Below are 16,870 nucleotides of genomic sequence, written 5' to 3'. Positions count from 1 at the left end.
TTTGTCTTGATGTCATTGCGTAGCTCATGGGCGATCACCTTGTTGAGGACTTGCTGCTCCACACTAAGCCGGAGGATCGTTGACTTGCCGGCGAGCCACCAAGGCTCCAAGGATGGCCGGCGCACCAAGATACAAGGATGATTCACTCTAGAACCATAGCACAAGGATCTAAACCTTGCTTGATCACTCACTCAAGAGCTAATCTTGCACTAACACTCACAAAGCTTTGCTAAGGATTAAGGATTTGAACTCTATGCTCTTGGATGGCTTGGAGATGTTCTTGGGTATGTGTGGGATGTCCAGCAACTCCAGCAATCTTCAAATGGCCGGGGAACACATATACATAGGGCATCAACTCGAACTAGCCGTTAGCCAATTTCTGCGTAGGTATCGAAACTTCCGGTGCTTCTGCATCGGTTTTTCCGGTCACTCACAAGCTGAAACTAGCCGTTGGCTTCTCTGACGCTTCTGCAGCTGAGTTGGCAACCACCGGTTTAACCGATGACATGGTGTCGGTTCAACCTGTGCTTCTTGATCTCCATGTAGCCGTTGCCCTTACTGACGTCATTGCTCCGACGCAGCACCGGTTCAACCGGTGCTGAAGGCTTGGCTCTTGTACGCTTAACATCGTCTCTGGAACATAGTACATTGAATACACCGATGCCTCTCTTGACACTGTCGATTCATCCGGTGTTTCACTTCTTTTTTCACTTGATCTCCAGAGGTGCACAGACTTGTGCCAAAGCCAGGGCGTCGGATCTTCCGACAACCATCGGATGCAGCGATGCCTAAGCATCGGTTCTTTCGGTGATACTGATTTCAGTAGAACTCGTCCAATTCAGCGTTTTTTTGAGTTCTTTCTTCGTGTTTTACTTTGTATGGCCTTTTGACTTCATCTCTGGGATCTAGAAATGTTTACTTAACAAAACTATTAGTCCCATTGATTGCGTTGTCATACGATCACTAAAATCACTTGAAATGATATAAATAGTGCCATGTTCGTTACAAATTCATTTTATTACAGCGTGTCTTCCGTCTTAGCATGGTACCCGGGACTGCTCCGGCCAATGGCGCCGCCCCTGCTGCTGCGTTATCCTATTTCAAGTCTGAACATGACCTCCGGGCTCCCACGGCATGCACACTCTCAGGCCGTTGACTGCCGGAGCTTACCTCTCAGTTAGCTACTAGCACCGCTTGACTTCGTTTTTGGAGGAAGATCGTCGCTCTCGCATTGGCATCAGAGAGCCATGATCTGACTGCTGCTAAGAGAGTCGTGTTATGATCCGTGGAAGCTTGCTGCTCATGCAGGCATTGCAAGCTGCACTTCTTTTCTCGATTATTGCAGATGGTGTTTGTCGACACCTACATTATTTCAAAGTCCAAACCACAGTATTACCTTGCATGATTACATATATGGACCACGGAGTAACATTATCTCAAGAACAGAGAGACACATCCATTACTCTGCTTCTAACTCCCTGGTCCTTACAGCAAACCGGAAAACAGATTAATAACATTTCGGTTAATGACAAGTGATAATCACAAAGCACAACTGCATAGTACTACTTTCTTTACAGTACTCGTGAAAGAAATATGTGAGAGCAACAAGCAAGCAAATTCATCCGCCTAGAAGATGTACGGAATAGTTTAGAAGCAAGAATGATGTTCATCGCTGTCCATAACTGCACATTTCATCGGGGGTAGCTTGCCGACAACAATATCTCCGCTTCCATAGTGTATTGTCTGCTTGTGCTAACAACTACATGTTGAGTCGAGATGTGAGTTTGAACCTCATTTCTCCCAGGTATTGTAACGCATTCGACAACCTTCTTCTTAACAAATAAGTTTTCAAGTGTCATCTCTACTTCCCTCATCGTAGGCCGATCTTCTCCTCTTAATTTAGTACATGTTGCTGCAAGTGTAGCTAGTTCTTGGACATCTCCATCTTCCTCCTCCATGACTTGAAGATCAATTATACCAGCCAAATTACTTGTTGCGAGCAGCTTCTCAAAATGTGAAACAAGACTGTCACCATCAACAGATCTGTAGACAAATGGTTTCTTTCTAGTAAGCAGTTCTATAAGAAGAACACCAAAACTGAAGACATCACTCTTTTCTGTTAGCCGGCCTGTATAATAATACATAGGATCTAAATAACCCAATGTTCCTTGAACGGCTGTAGTTAGTTCTGTTTGATCAATTGGTACATACCTCGAGGCTCCAAAGTCTGATACTTTTGCTATTAAACTATCATCAAGAAGTATGTTAGAGGACTTGATATCTCTATGAAATATTGGAATAGAAGCAGCTGAATGTAAATACGATATAGCTCTAGCCACTTCAAGTGCAATCCTTATTCTATCAACCCATGATAGTGATTCTGGTCCTTCGACGTGAAGATGTTGATAAAGTGTTCCATTTGAGATGAACTCATAGACTAGTAATGGAACTTCTGTCTCAAAGCAACATCCTATGAGTTTAACAACATTTCTATGGTTTACTTGGGAAAGTATGGCAACTTCATTTATGAATTCATCAATTTCCCTTTGCACCATGATCTTTGATTTCTTGATTGCCACAACATGTAAGTCAAGAATTCCTTTGAATACGACACCATGCCCTCCTCCACCAATCACACGAGCTCTGTCAAAGTTGTTTGTAGCCTTCTCTAGCTCCCTTAGGGTAACGATCATTCTTTCCCCGATATCTGCATGCTGTGATATCAATTGCTTCAATAGTAACCCATGATTTTGGTTGAAATACTTCTGTCTCATCTTTTTCATCTTTCGTAGCTTGATTTTACGTGTTATGATGGGAGCACCTAGTGCTACAACCAAAATACTTGTTCCAATCCCAACACCGAGCCCGATTGTTAAACCTGAAAGATAAAATGACAAGAATTTGGAGCAAGCAAAGTAAATTAAGAATAAGCTAATAATAGGTGCACATAGTGGGTTATTACCTGTGTTGGAATTTCTGATTATCATGCAACCTCCTTTTGCAAAAGGATTCCCATTGGTTCCATTAGGACAACGGCACTGAAAGGTTCCAGGAAAATTGAGGCACGTTCCATAGCACGAGTATGTTTCTGGTTCCTCACACTCGTTAATGTCTAGAAATAATATATAAATGTCAGGTCGAGATTTTCCCATATCAATAAAATTAATGAATACAAAATGACATGTTTTATGTTTTGTTAGAATTGAAAACAGACAGATGACAGGATCATAAATACAGTAACAACATCGGATGGTATGGAATTTTTCCATCCCATTTTTACCCGGATGACAATGTTAACAAGAGCTCGGAGAATTCATCAACTACTATCACCATGTTAATAGAAAGGTATAGACCTATAAATGAAAGAAGGTATAAAAGAATAGTAACCCTACATAAAATAGGGGATATGCTTGCTCGGATTGGTAATGTTGTGTGCTGTCGTATGTGGAGCACTCTGCCTACCAGGGGTAGGAGCTGGATACACATTTTCTTCTAATTATATTAACTTGTGCAAGCTATATGGTGTAATTTTTATTTAGAGAAAAAAATCTAGTGGCATGTATTAACAGTGTTATGCTTAAAGTTGCACTAGCCTTGCTAGTTATTACTAGAATGTTGCGGCCAGTATGTGGATTCTGTGTACCTTCGCATCCGTTTGGAACATAAGCATTCCCTTTATAGCCACTTGGGCATCTGCATGTATAGCCTCCTACTGTATTCTTGCAATCGCCATCGCATGGGTTGGTATCTCCTTTGCACTCATCCATATCTAAATAAACACACAATTAATGCAACAGATATAAAGTGATATGTAAATCTGTGGATAAATCAATAAGATTTATGTATGAGTTGCCGTCTGCCGCTCTGTGGATACCAGATATAGTATAATTTTTGTATTTAGCTATGGATAAAAAAACCCGCTGTGATTAATATAATAGGTAATTGTTTTCTTACGTACCCTGACAGCCACCGGGAATGTATGGATTGCCCTGATAACCATAAGAGCAGGAGCATACATAGCCACGAGAACGGACACCGAAGCCAATACTAGAAACTGAGCCCTGGCAAGAGCTGTTGGCACTGAGGCACTCAGGGGCAGATCCATTTGCCGGACATTCCGATTCATTGATTACCCAGTCCAGCGTGGCCGGGAGCGCTTCAGGAAATATTGTCGCCCCAAACTTGTTCCGGCTAGAACTATAAACACTGTCAGTCACGTAGACAGAAACTTTATTATTACCAGCGGACGATGATCCGTGAAGGTGGTAAAACGAGTAGCCCAGAGGGATATTTGCTTGACAGCAGTGAAGACCACTGCAATCACCGCCGGTCCAGACATATTTTGAGTGCTGGTTCCTGCTGCCGCTGCCAGCCGTACCCGGGCAAATGGTAGAGCAAGAGCTGACAAAACCGCTGTCCTCTCCACTCTGGAGGTTGACCTGGACACTGCAGCCTACAACCACCATCTTGTTCGTTGATGAGTCCGCCGCCAGGAAGTAATTCCCGCCCTGTGGGAGGCCGGCCCCCCATGTTCCATTCACGGTGGTGTTTGTGCCATTGAACAACAAGTCCACGCGGGTGCTGTTGATGCGCACGGCAGCGTTGGGGAGCGAGATCTCAAGTACCTGCACGGTGCCATCTCCGATGAACACATGGTTTTAAATAGCGGGCTAAGTGGTTTAGCGGTTGGACTAAAAAAACAGCTAATATCGGGCTAAATGAAACTATAGCGGGCTATAGCGGCTAAATTACACATGAGTTCAAATAGCAGTATCATGCCTGAAATAGCTATAGCGGGCTATAACGAAAACTATAGCGGGAGATTTAAAACCTTGGATGAACAGCATCGGCGGGTTCTCTTGCTGGTGGCATGAGAGGTTGAAGCCGGTGGCGTGGTAGCAGCCGGGCTCTACGCCGAACGGGTACAGGATGCTGATGTTGCCGCAGCTCCTGGTGCAGTTACTCCCCGGGCCGGTTCCGGCCACCGCCATCGATGTCGCCGCGACACCAGACGATTGCGGCGGCGGCGGCGGCAGGAGCAAAGAAGCTATCACAGCGAACGCCATAACGCTGCATCCAATCTTTTCCATGTGTGTGTCAGTGAGTGTTTGTACTCCCACGATATTGCACTATCTTTTTTCGAGGGAATTAAGCATAATACAGCAGCGCGGCAACTAACTAAAGCAGCGCGAACGCTACAGACGACTCAAATAAAAGCTGTGCGTGTATGCAAGGCTGCTATAAAGCTCTAAATAAAAGCTTCTTTTCTTTTCTTCTGAGATGGAAAAGAACTCCCCGTTGCCTTACTAATCATAGAATCATGGAGTACCTGTCGTTGTCGTTATTGGTCATGGAGACACTTACGCTGTGGTTGGCTTAGACCGATGTGTGGTGCTCACGTAACCTGCTTTGATCCACCATACGCCTCTGTGACTTCAACTAATTGACTTACGACCAGGGTTTTCCTTACCGGTAAGGAAAAAAAATCGGAGGTCAGCGAGAAACGCGTTTATCGGATTTCTCGGAAAATTATCGGATTTGCCATTTTGATTTCGGATGAAATTTAGAAAAAAAATTCTCAATTTATGCAGGAAGTAACCTAGATTATTTCCAAACAATCTAATAGTATAAACAAGATACAACAATGCATATAAATATGACTTTCTTGCCACAACAAACAGTCTGTTTAATATGGCCACCGCGTGAGCGCAAAACCTCCGTTCACTCGCTCAGTAGCTTTAGATGTGTCATTGTGCCCTACCACCATACAAAACGGTCTTCAGGCTCCAAGGTGTAAAGTGTCCCTGTCCCTTACAACACCTTTCTCTGTTTTGTCATTGGAATCTGGACGAGCAGGAGGTCTTCGCCTGTCCTGTCATCATCCTCGCTCCTTCCTCGCTGGTTCCTGCTGATAGCTAGTCTCCGGGACCCTCTGATCTGATTCCTTCTCATTCACTCCTCAAATGTAATCAGGAGTCAAAACCTTTCTGTCTACATCTTGATTTGATTAGTGTGATGACTCTTTGATTATTCAGTTCCTTCTCATTCACTCTAGTGGAGCTACTTCTTTGATTTCTCTGTCTTCTTCCATCAGCAACGGTGACGACTCTGCTGACAACAGGCTTCTATATTGTTCACTCTGCTGGCAAGTTTCCCCATACCACGGTTTATGCTTTAAACAGGGAAATATCTGATCATACTCCACTACTGGTAAATACAGGAGACTTGTCTCCATCTTACCAGCCACAATTTAAATTTGAATTGGGTTGGGTTTATGGATATGGTCACTGATATATGGCATAATATTTTGGTAGAGGGCACAGCGTTACAATGATGGCAAACCAAAATAAAAAAGCTAAGACAGTACTTAAGGGGCTGGGCGAAGCATACTAGTGGTATGTATAAAAAGGAAAAGAATGAAATCTTAAACAAGCTAGATGAGTTAGATAAAAAGGCTGAAACAACACCCCTACAACCGATGGAAGTTGATTTGAAACATGTGCTTCATGAACGATTGGCAGAACTATTAAGAGAGGAAGAATTGAAATCGTATCGAGTCAAAGTTAAGAACCTACTAGAGGGTGATGCAAACACAATTTTTTTTCATTTGCTAGCTAATGGGAAACACCGTAAGACTCGTATTTTCCAACTGGAAGATGGGGAAAGAATAATATGTGGTGATGCTCAACTCAAGAGTTTTATTACTATGTTATATAAACATCTGTTCGGTCCATTAGAGACGAATGTATCTCTGGATGAATCACGAACGGTAGATATTCCTCAAGTTTCCGAGTTAGAAAATGAGCATTTGACACAACAGTTCCACGAAAGTGAGGTTAGGGCAGCGGTATTTCAAATGGAGCATAACAAAGCTCCAGGTCCTGATGGATTTCCGGCAGAGTTTTATCAAGTCTTCTGGAATGTGATTAAAGATGACTTGATGGCGCTGTTTCAAGAATTCCATCAAGGCACACTAGATTTAGATAGCCTAAACTTCGAAACAATTAATTTACTTCCTAAGAAAAGTGAGGCAAAGCAAATTCAACAATACAGACTTATATGTTTCTTGAATGTTAGCTTCAAAATATTCACAAAAGTAGCTACTAACCGCATCACCTGTATAGCCGAAAGGATTATTAGACCGACACAGACAGCGTTCATCCTATGTAGAAATATAATGGAAGGAGCAGTTATTTTGCATGAAACAATACATGAACTTCACAAGAAAAAACAAGATGGAATAATTTTTAAAATTGATTTTAAGAAAGCGTACAATAAGGTTAGATGGGATTTTCTGCAGCAAACTCTAAGGATTAAAGGATTTTTCGACCTTTGGTGTAATTGGATAAAAAAATTTACGCAAGGCGGTAATGTATGATGCAGCGCCGATGCTCAGGCCGATCAGGGTAACCGGTCAGACCGGTTCGCCGGTGAAGAACGGCGAAGTCCAACGAATGCTCACCCGGGAGGGACCCCGTCAGGGCAGGCGCACGTAGGGTTGCTCTAGGATTGGCAAGCCACCTAGAACGCTTTCAAACGTCACGGAGACGAAAGAAGAACAGCAGATAAGGGTTGGAAGAGCTAGGGTTTGGAGATAAAAGTAAAGACAATAAACGATAAAGAAAAGTAATGTATTATTGTGTTTTTGATCGATTGGATTGCTCAATCGGCCATGACCCTTTATATTTATAGGGTGGGGTGGACTTATCCCGCAAGAAATCCTATTTACAGATCTAAATCTATAAAAATTCTTAATTGTATCCGGACTCCATTTGGACCGGTCGAACCGGTCGGACCCACCGGTCAGACCGGTTGGTCGTGCCAGGCTGGCTACAGCATCACATACCGGTCAGACTGCCCGGGATGACCGGTCAGACCGGTTGGTCTGGTCTGCTGCCAATTTTGGTCGTTAACATATGGCTCTCTGTTTTTTGGCAAAGCTTGCACGCCAAAGAACACTCATCTGGACCAAAATTTTCTAAGGACGATGATTATTAATATATCGGCCATTTTTTTGCTAAGGGCGATAAACAATTATTGGCCATGACTTGCTCTATTCAAGTCATTGTTGAAACAACTTGTTTAGACCGCCACACCTTCTTCGTGGTCACTGAAGTTGTTGGCACGACCTCTACTTATTGCTCCATTGTCTTCTTTTTGCGCATATGTTGCAGTCTTCATTTTTGAGTATGGGACAAGCCTAAGGGACACCACCTTGGCTATAAGTACCTTGAATCTTGCTTCGTATCCTTTCTACCCACTTTGCTGCAACCAAAATCTTTTTTGACCAGATTATTGCTAACAACAATCGGTCTTTGTAGTGAAGCATGATTTGGATACATAAGAGGATATTGAATGTAATATGATTGCCTATGCATCCTACTATAATCCAAAGGCGTATAAAAGTAAGGATGAAACTAGGGAGTAACTAGCCCATAATTTGCAACAACATAATTATTTTGATGTGGACAACAAACCGGTTGCTCTTGAAATTTTGATGACGATCTCACATCCTTGGCTTCACCTGGCTGCTTCTTCTTCTTTTGAATAGCTCCTTGCTTCTCATATTTGGCCAAGAGTTCCTTAAAACTCGGCCGTATCTTGCTCTTGGAGGAACTCTCAGGTTCTCTGGATGCACCGGTCAGACCGGTCTTGGTACCGGTCAGACCAGTCGGACCGGTCGGACTGCTATTAGATCCGGTGAGACCGGTCGACTTGCTGTCGTCCTTCTTCTTGTCTCCCCCCCAAGTGTTGAAGTAGCTCGAGAAGTTTTGTTCTGCAGCGTCTTCTTCTCAGGCCTCTCTTCTCCAATGATCATATTCTTTCCCTTTGTCAATTCGGCTTGATTTGGCCGAATTAAAACCTTTGGATTTTTCAATTCAAGCACATGCGTATGCATTGGAAAAGGATTTTGATAAACTTGCATATCAGAAATAACCAATCGTCCTTCATTTATGGCCGATTGTATTTGTCTACGAAGAATATTGCAATCATTGGTAACATGAGAGAAGGTGTTATGCAATTTAAAATAAGCACGTCGCTTCAACTCATCCACCGATGGAATAGTGTGAGAGAACTTAATTTTTCCAAGCTTTGCTAACTCATCAAAGATCCTATCACACTTAAACACATCGAAAGTGTATTTAACTTCATCATGCTGATTTTTAGGAATCGGCTTTAAAGAAGCACAAGTGCTAGGTTTATCGCTAGATGACCATACAAATTCAGCAGCATAAACCTCACTATTCTCATCGTCTGAAGAATCATCATGTAACATATGCATACTAAGATGATCAGATTTAAACTTAGACTCTTTGCTTCGGCTTTCTTGAGCCAAAGCCCTTTGCAACACTTGGTTAATGGTTAAGAACTCATATCCTTCTAGTTTCTCTTTAATATGAGATCTCAAACCATTAAGAACTAATTCGGCAAGATCCTTTTCAGAAATAACCAAGCTTTAACATCGGTTTTTTGTATCTCTAAATCTTCTAACATATTCAACAACAGACTCATCATGCTTTTGCTTAACCGATGTTAAATGACATAGTCTCAACTCATTGTCACCATTGTAAAAATATTCATGAAATTTACGCTCCAATTGAGACCATGTTTGAACAGAATTAGGAGCTAATGCCGAAAACCATGAAAAAGCAGTACCAGATAATGACAAAGGGAACATTCTAATTTTTAAATGATCAAGACTACCATAGATTCCCATCTGTGCATTAAACTGACTAAGATGCTCCCATGTAGTTTTATTATCCTCCCCAGTGAATTTAATAAATTCTGGCACCTTAAAATTTTGAGGATATGGAATAGAATCAAAACTCCCAGGATAAGATTTTTGACAAACAAGAGTTTTGTCCTTAATTTCTATGCCGAAATTTTCTTTAAACATAATAGCCAAATCTTTCTTATGTTTCTTAAGTATTTGATTAAAATAAGAATCATTTGGCTTTTGCACATTAGCACTAGAATTATTCGGCACATGCGGTGCATGGTTCGGTTGTGTATATGATATTTTCTGCAAATATCTATTATTTGGCATTGTACCATATGAATAACCTAAACTCTGAGGAGGCATAGTGTATGAATTATTCATTCAGCTAAAGTCAGCCGAAACATGAGGTACACTAACAATTGGTTCAGGAGAAGATGGATATGAAACTAAAGCCCCAGAACCGGTCTGACCGGTTGGAACCGGTCCTCCATGACCGGTCTGACCAGTCGGCAAGACCGGCCCTACCGCTCCATCGTTCGGTACTGTTCTGGGCTTTTCTAACCATTATAAAAATTCATCGGCATGCCATAATGAGGTGCATATGTTGCCGATGATTTAGGAGGCATGTTATTATACTGAAAAGTGCTATCAACATTAAATCTAGGAGCACTACCATCATCAGTCAAAGGCTACTTTCCTAATGATTTATCAATCATGTTTTGAACAGTAGCAAGCATCTTTTCTTGACCACTAACCACCAAATGAGTAATTTGCTCCAAACGAATGGGTGATGTTGCAGCACTTACATTGGGGTTTGATTTGGCTTGTTCCTCCTCATCTGAAAGAATGACCACCCCCTTGTCCTTGGAGACATCACCCTTCCGATTCTTGGAGAAGTGGGACAAGTACCATTGACGCTTCTCTTCAATTTCTTTTTCTTTGTGTCGTATGCTCTCCTCTTCACAATCTTTGATGAAGGCTTCGTACGCTTTATGATCCTCAGCCGACAACTCATCTTTAGTCAGCCTAACGATGTTGCCAGCATCAACTTCACCAGGATTTGTAATCTTCACCATGGTAGTAAATTGGAGTAGGTTAGATCGGTTTTACAACCAAGATCTTTCTTTCTCCAGCGGAGTCGCCAAAATATGTTGGCGCCAATTCAGGGCCAACACACGAAAACGCACGGTCGCGCAGCGAGCGACGGCACAGATGCAGTGCCGATGCTTAGGCCGGTCAGACCGGTCAGGGTAACCGGTCAGACCGGTTCGCCGGTGAAGAACGGCGAAGTCCAACGAATGCTCGCCCAGGAGGGACCCGTCAGGGCAGGCGCACGTAGGGTTGCTCTAGAATTGGTAGGCCACCTAGAATGTCTTCAAACGTTGCGGAGACGAAGGAAGAACAACAGATAAGGGTTGGAAGATCTAGGGTTTGGAGATAAAAGTAAAGGTAATAAACGATAAAGAAAAGTAATGTATTATTGTGTTTTTGATCGATTGGATTGCTCAATCGGCGGTGACCTATTATATTTATAGGGTGGGTTCACTTATCCTGTAAGAAATTTTGTTTACAGATCTAAATCTATAAAAATCCTTAATTGTACCCGGACTCCTTTTGGACCGGTCGGACCGGTCGGACCCACCGGTCAGACCGGTTGGTCGTGCCAGACCGGCTACAGCATCACATACCGGTCAGACTGCCCGGGGTGACCGGTCAGACCGATTGGTCTGGTCTGGTGCCAATTTTGGTCGTTAGGGTGCTTATTTCCAGACACGAAAAGGCTTACGGCAAGGTAACCCATTGTCTCCTTTACTATTTAATATAGTGGTAGACATGCTAGCCTTACTAATTGCCCAGTCAAAACAAGAGGGACAGGTTGAGGGGGCAATTCCACACCTAGTTGATGATGGTTTATCAATCTTACAGGATGCGGATGACACAATTATTTTTATGAGCCATGATATGGAGAAAGCAAGAAACATGAAGTATATACTTTGTGTTTTTGAACAACTATCTGGCCTAAAAATAAACTTCCATAAGAGTGAAATTTTTTGCTTTGGACAAGCAAAGGATTCAGGATATGTGAATTCCCCTTTCGTTACCTGGGCCTACCCATGCACTTTAGAAAATTAAGCAATAAAGATTGGAGAATTATAGAAGAGAGATTTGAGAGGAAATTGAGTAGTTGGAAAGGAAAACTTTTGTCTATGGGAGGGCAACTTGTACTCATCAACTCGGTGCTAACTAGTTTACCGATGTTTATGATGTGCTTCTTTGAGTTACCCAAAGGGGTTCTCAAGAAGTTGGATTACTACAGATCACATTTTTTTTGGCAAAATGATCAACATAAAAAAAATACAGATTGGTGAAATGGAGTCTAGCATGTCAGCCAAAACAACAGGGTGGTCTAGGAATTCAAAACCTGGAAATACAAAACATGTGCTTGCTAAGTAAATGGTTATTTAAGTTGTGTAATGAAGATGGACTTTGGCAATCTTTGCTCAAAAATAAGTATCTCAGCAACAAAACCATAGGGGGATGCACTAAAAGGTCATCAGATGCACACTTTTGGAAAGGACTTATGAAGGTGAAAGACCAATTTTTAAGTTTGGGATCCTTCAAAGTGCGGGATGGGACACAGACCAGGTTTTGGAAAGATGTTTGGTTAGGTAATCAACCTCTTAAACTGAAATTCCCATCGTTTTTTAACATAGTCCGCAGGAAGCAAGACACTGTTGCTACTGTTCTAAATTCAATACCTTTAAATATTTCGTTTAGGCGAGTACTAAGGGGGCAGAATTTGAACAATTGGAGCAGAATTGTTTCTTCAATAGTGGATTTGCAAATTAATGATGGCCCAGACATTTTTCATTGGTCATTACATTCATCAGGTCAATTTTCCGTTAAGTCTATGTATGCTGCGTTAGTCAACAATGGGGTTACAGTGTCACAAGATATTTGGCAGGCTAAATTACCAACTAAAATTAAGGTATTTATGTGGTATCTAAAAAAGGAGGTAATTCTAACAAAAGACAATTTGGTTAGACGAAACTGGAATGGAGATAAGTCTTGTGCTTACTGTCATGTCCCTGAGTCTATCCAACATTTGTTTTTTAGTTGTGTTCATGCGGAGTTTTTGTGGCGCGCAGTTCATGTAGTGTTTGGTTTACCACAACCATCTTCTATGGACGATCTTTTGAATCGTTGGTGCAAAGTGGGGGGGGGGGGTATCAAACAAAATTTATTGTTACTAACTGCAGCATCAGCTATTTGTTGGACGGTTTGGATTTCTAGAAATGAGGTAGTTTTTGACAAATGCAAACCAAAATCATATTTGCAGGTACTTTTCACGGGAACACATTGGCTCCACCAATGGGCTCTGTTGCAGCGCCATGAGGATCAGCAGGCCCTAGTCCTTCCATGTCAGCAGCTTGAGGAGGCGGCACTTCGAGTCTTTGCGTCCTCCGGTTGGTTATCGTCGAGTCGATTAGGTTTTCATTACTCATGAGAGACTTTCTTCAGTTTGTTTACATCGCATGGACTTGTTTGTGCGAGCGTGTGGAACTTTGTCCTTCGTTTGTAATAAATTGTCTGATTCTACCATGGGTAGATGAAGCCGGATAGTAACTATCCTTTATCTAAAAAAAACCTATATGTACCAAACGCGTTGCATTGAGCAGTATGCAACAGATTTCAATTGATCCATTAAGACCTTTCTTATGTCAATGGTTCTCACCGATAGATTTGTGGAAGCGCCTGCTGCCGTACAGAAAAAGATTGGCAGATGGGCTAGTCCTTAAGGCAAGCTGCATTTCTTTATAATTTCTCTATTGTAGATTGTCTTTGTCCAAACTACCTATTACGTAGTACTCTATTACTGCAACATCACATGCAGACGAAGCAGGCATGGGATAACAGTTAAGTTGAATTATCTCAAGTATAGAGACTCGTCCATTACTCTGCTTTTAATTCGAGGATGATCACAGAGAACTGGGAAATAAATCTATTATCTTATTATTTGGCTAACAAATGGAGCCTCCACGTTCGCTCTCAAGGTGTAGAAATCCTCACATTAATCGAAGAAAATAAGATAAATTAAAATTACCCACCACTGCCATTACAATAAATAGTAGTCCAACAAAATAAAATTTACCCACCACTGCCTTACGATAAATATTAGTCTAAAATAATCTTGCACCAAAATAAAAATAATCCACTATTGCCAATATGCAAAATTGAATCTAAAAGATCCTTTAGCTATGTATAAATTACAAATATATACTATTAATAAAAAAACTAAAGCCAACAACAATTATTAAACCGGAATAGAAAGAAAATAGAAATAATTATATGAAGGATATTATTAAATCTCAACAAAGTAAATTGTACTATGGTAAGCCAGATTTGAATTGTTTTTATCAACACTAAGGCATAGTTTACAATAACAAAGAGGGTGATGTATGGTAAGAAATAATACAAATTTTTGAAAAAAATAGTAAGGACACAAAGACATAAAGTTTTGAAGTTTCAATAATAGCCGCCCAAATGCGCCACCCATACGCCTAGTTAAAATAGTTTCACGTTCATGACAAGCAATAAGTACAACACTACATATTATCTGAAGGGAAAAAAACATGGAAAAACTACATTTATGTATTCATGCCAGAAACTATGTGAACTACATGATTCCCCATACGTTGCTACGGGATTTGAGGGAGCCTTTCGATAAACTATGATCAAAAGATGCAAAAGACTCTTAGGTTAAAGAGTATGAAATGAGCCTTAGATTGAGTTTAATTTGTTGAAAACATGAAACAATAGATTTATTTTTTGAATAAAATAAAGCATACAATGCTTAGGACAACTATAAACCAAACCCTTGCTAATTATTAAGAGCTACACATCACCATCCGCCAACAAATAGAAAGAAACGATATCAGTCAAGTATAGATATACGTTGATTGAGATATATATTAGTATGAGTAGAGAAAGCAAAACTAGGAAATTAAGATTGTAATAAAACTCTGAAAATCATCCAAAATTGTAGTGCATGAACTGGATGAAAATAATTTAACGTGAGCTAGAAAGATTAGCTCTATATAGGATGGCGCCATGGAGGGCGGATGGGTAGCAAGGTGAGGCGTAGTGACTGCCAAAATAATCACCGGTGTCAATGGTGTAGGTGTCTCTGGTCAATGATCCTTCGAGATCATGTCTATTGTGGATGACATGTGACATGCATCTCAACACATTACAATCAGGAAAAATGTATATGGGATAAACTAATCGAGTAAGAGAAGATTTAGAGTTGGGAGGATAGAACACATTCATTTGCTCGCATAAAGTGTTGCAAATGCAGAGATAGATAGTGGTTATTTAGTTGCTCATATAAATGGTGCACTTGGATGAACATCACAGACTTTTGAGTTCCTCTTTGATTAATTAAGGAATGAAGAAGAAAGAAATAAAAAAGGCATGTATCTAATGGACATAAGATGTGCATATAAAGTTAATCAGATGGCTAGTATTATTTAGATGATGTGGCTGCTTGAGAGAAGAGAGAAATAGCATTTATTGCACTTAGTGGGTTCCAATTTATATAGTTATATAGATATAGAATTATAGATAACAACCAAGCAAATGCATTTGCTGAAATACTTACTAAAAAACTTAGAACGAAGAAGCAATGGTGTAGGTAGGATTATTTTAAGCTAGGTGGTTTAACTAAAATGTTTTTTAAACATCATAAATGTAATGAGCCAACACACAAATATAGAATTTACCAAACGCAATATGATCATATAAAAAGGTCTTGGAAACATCTAAAAGTAAAATTGTCATTGCACATACACACTACTAGAAAGCAAAATTTCCCCGTAGGTGGGAAACCGACATGAAAAAGAAACAACAAAAACAATTTTCATGTGGGTATACTAACAGAAAAATACTGGCAGAAAAAAAAGTTGCATATCGGGCAATCGAAATATTTCCTGTCATTTTCACCCCGATAGGTCAAGCACAATTTTCCTTGTCTCCGCGGGCCACAACAAAATGGCTACACGGACAGGGAAAAGGGTCAAATTCTGTCGGTATGTGAACCACGGAGAAATTGTTTTTACCCTATCGTACTTCAACCAACAGAAAAATGATGTTTACAGTCAAAACAAACTATTTCCGTGTTGATATACCCGACAGGAAAATTATATGCATGTAGGGATTTGCCTCAAATTGAATTTGGTACTGAAATGATATATCACGTCTATGATTCAGAATACATAACATGTTGATATATGATGGATTTTTATTATCATAATCCAATCAACACATAGCATACGTACAGTACAACAATACATTTGCTACCTCGGCCAAAGCTGCTATCTCTAGCCCAACTTTATCATGCTTCTATAAAGAAGGGCTAAATCAACCTTTCTCTACCTTATACCATGGTCTGAAGTTGTCAGTGAAGATGTTTTCATAGCTTACTTCAAATCATTTACTATTTTTTTAAAAACTTCTATAGCTGTTATGCATTGTTAACAATTGATGCTCTGGTGTTAAATCCATATGTGAACTTGGTAAAGATTTATGTATGCTTGTTTATTTTGTTAGAATAAACCACGCCATGGTGTTCACGGCCGTGGCGCGTGTGTCTGTGTCCGTGTCGCGTGTGTGGCGCGCGTGCAGTGTGTGCGCCATGAACGTCATGTGTGTGTGCGCGCGTGTTCATGGTAGCTAGCTTGTTAGGGTCGGTCTGTCGTCTAGGTCTAGTTAGCCAGTCGTGTTGCAAGTGTATGAGGACGTGCTCGTGTGCGATGGCGTACGCCTGTGTGTGCTCGCGTTGGAGCGCATCGCACAGGTCGAGTCGGACGGCGCGTGTGCGGGCTCGCGTTGTGTCCATGACGTTCACGTCGTGGACTTGCAGGTTGTTCGAGTTGTTGCTGCAGGCATCAAAAGCGGAAGGGATCACGATCAGGTGTACGAGTGGAGGTGAAGACCGGGTGCTGCGGAGGAGTTCGTGGCTCGTACGCAGGGGGAGACCGGGTCTGCCGGGGATGATGCGTTTGTGCGCGTCAAGCTCGCCATGGTGGATCATGTAGGCGCTGTGATGCTGCTAGGCCTATATATGGTCATGTAAACTTTGTGTTCTGG

The 16,870-nt window shown here is 41.2% G+C and overlaps 1 protein-coding gene across 1 annotated transcript; it reads right to left on the bottom strand.

Annotated features, from left to right (window-relative positions):
* Positions 1-1,394: 1,394 nt before the first annotated feature.
* Positions 1,395-16,167, bottom strand: LOC120706976 (wall-associated receptor kinase 2-like). Its single transcript, XM_039991731.1, has 6 exons — positions 16,147-16,167; positions 4,844-5,217; positions 3,959-4,651; positions 3,644-3,769; positions 2,963-3,112; positions 1,395-2,878 (listed from the first exon to the last, which is right to left on the bottom strand). The coding sequence occupies exons 2-6, from the start codon at positions 5,088-5,090 to the stop codon at positions 1,692-1,694; spliced, it is 2,403 nt and encodes an 800-aa protein (XP_039847665.1). The 5' UTR covers positions 5,091-5,217; positions 16,147-16,167; the 3' UTR covers positions 1,395-1,691.
* Positions 16,168-16,870: the final 703 nt, after the last annotated feature.

The sequence above is a fragment of the Panicum virgatum genome, chromosome 5K (assembly GCF_016808335.1).
Source record: "Panicum virgatum strain AP13 chromosome 5K, P.virgatum_v5, whole genome shotgun sequence".
NCBI lineage: Eukaryota > Viridiplantae > Streptophyta > Magnoliopsida > Poales > Poaceae > Panicum > Panicum virgatum.
This window is presented reverse-complemented; position numbering and strand designations above follow the sequence as displayed.

Bases quoted from the DNA above. Each gene is read 5' to 3' on its own strand.
- LOC120706976 (XM_039991731.1), bottom strand. From the start codon at position 5,090: ATGGAAAAGATTGGATGCAGCGTTATGGCGTTCGCTGTGATAGCTTCT. The intron at 3,770-3,958 runs GTACGTAAGAAA...GTGTTTATTTAG, and splicing joins CATTCCCGGTGGCTGTCAGG to ATATGGATGAGTGCAAAGGA. The intron at 3,113-3,643 runs GTACACAGAATC...TATTATTTCTAG, and splicing joins TGTTCCAAACGGATGCGAAG to ACATTAACGAGTGTGAGGAA.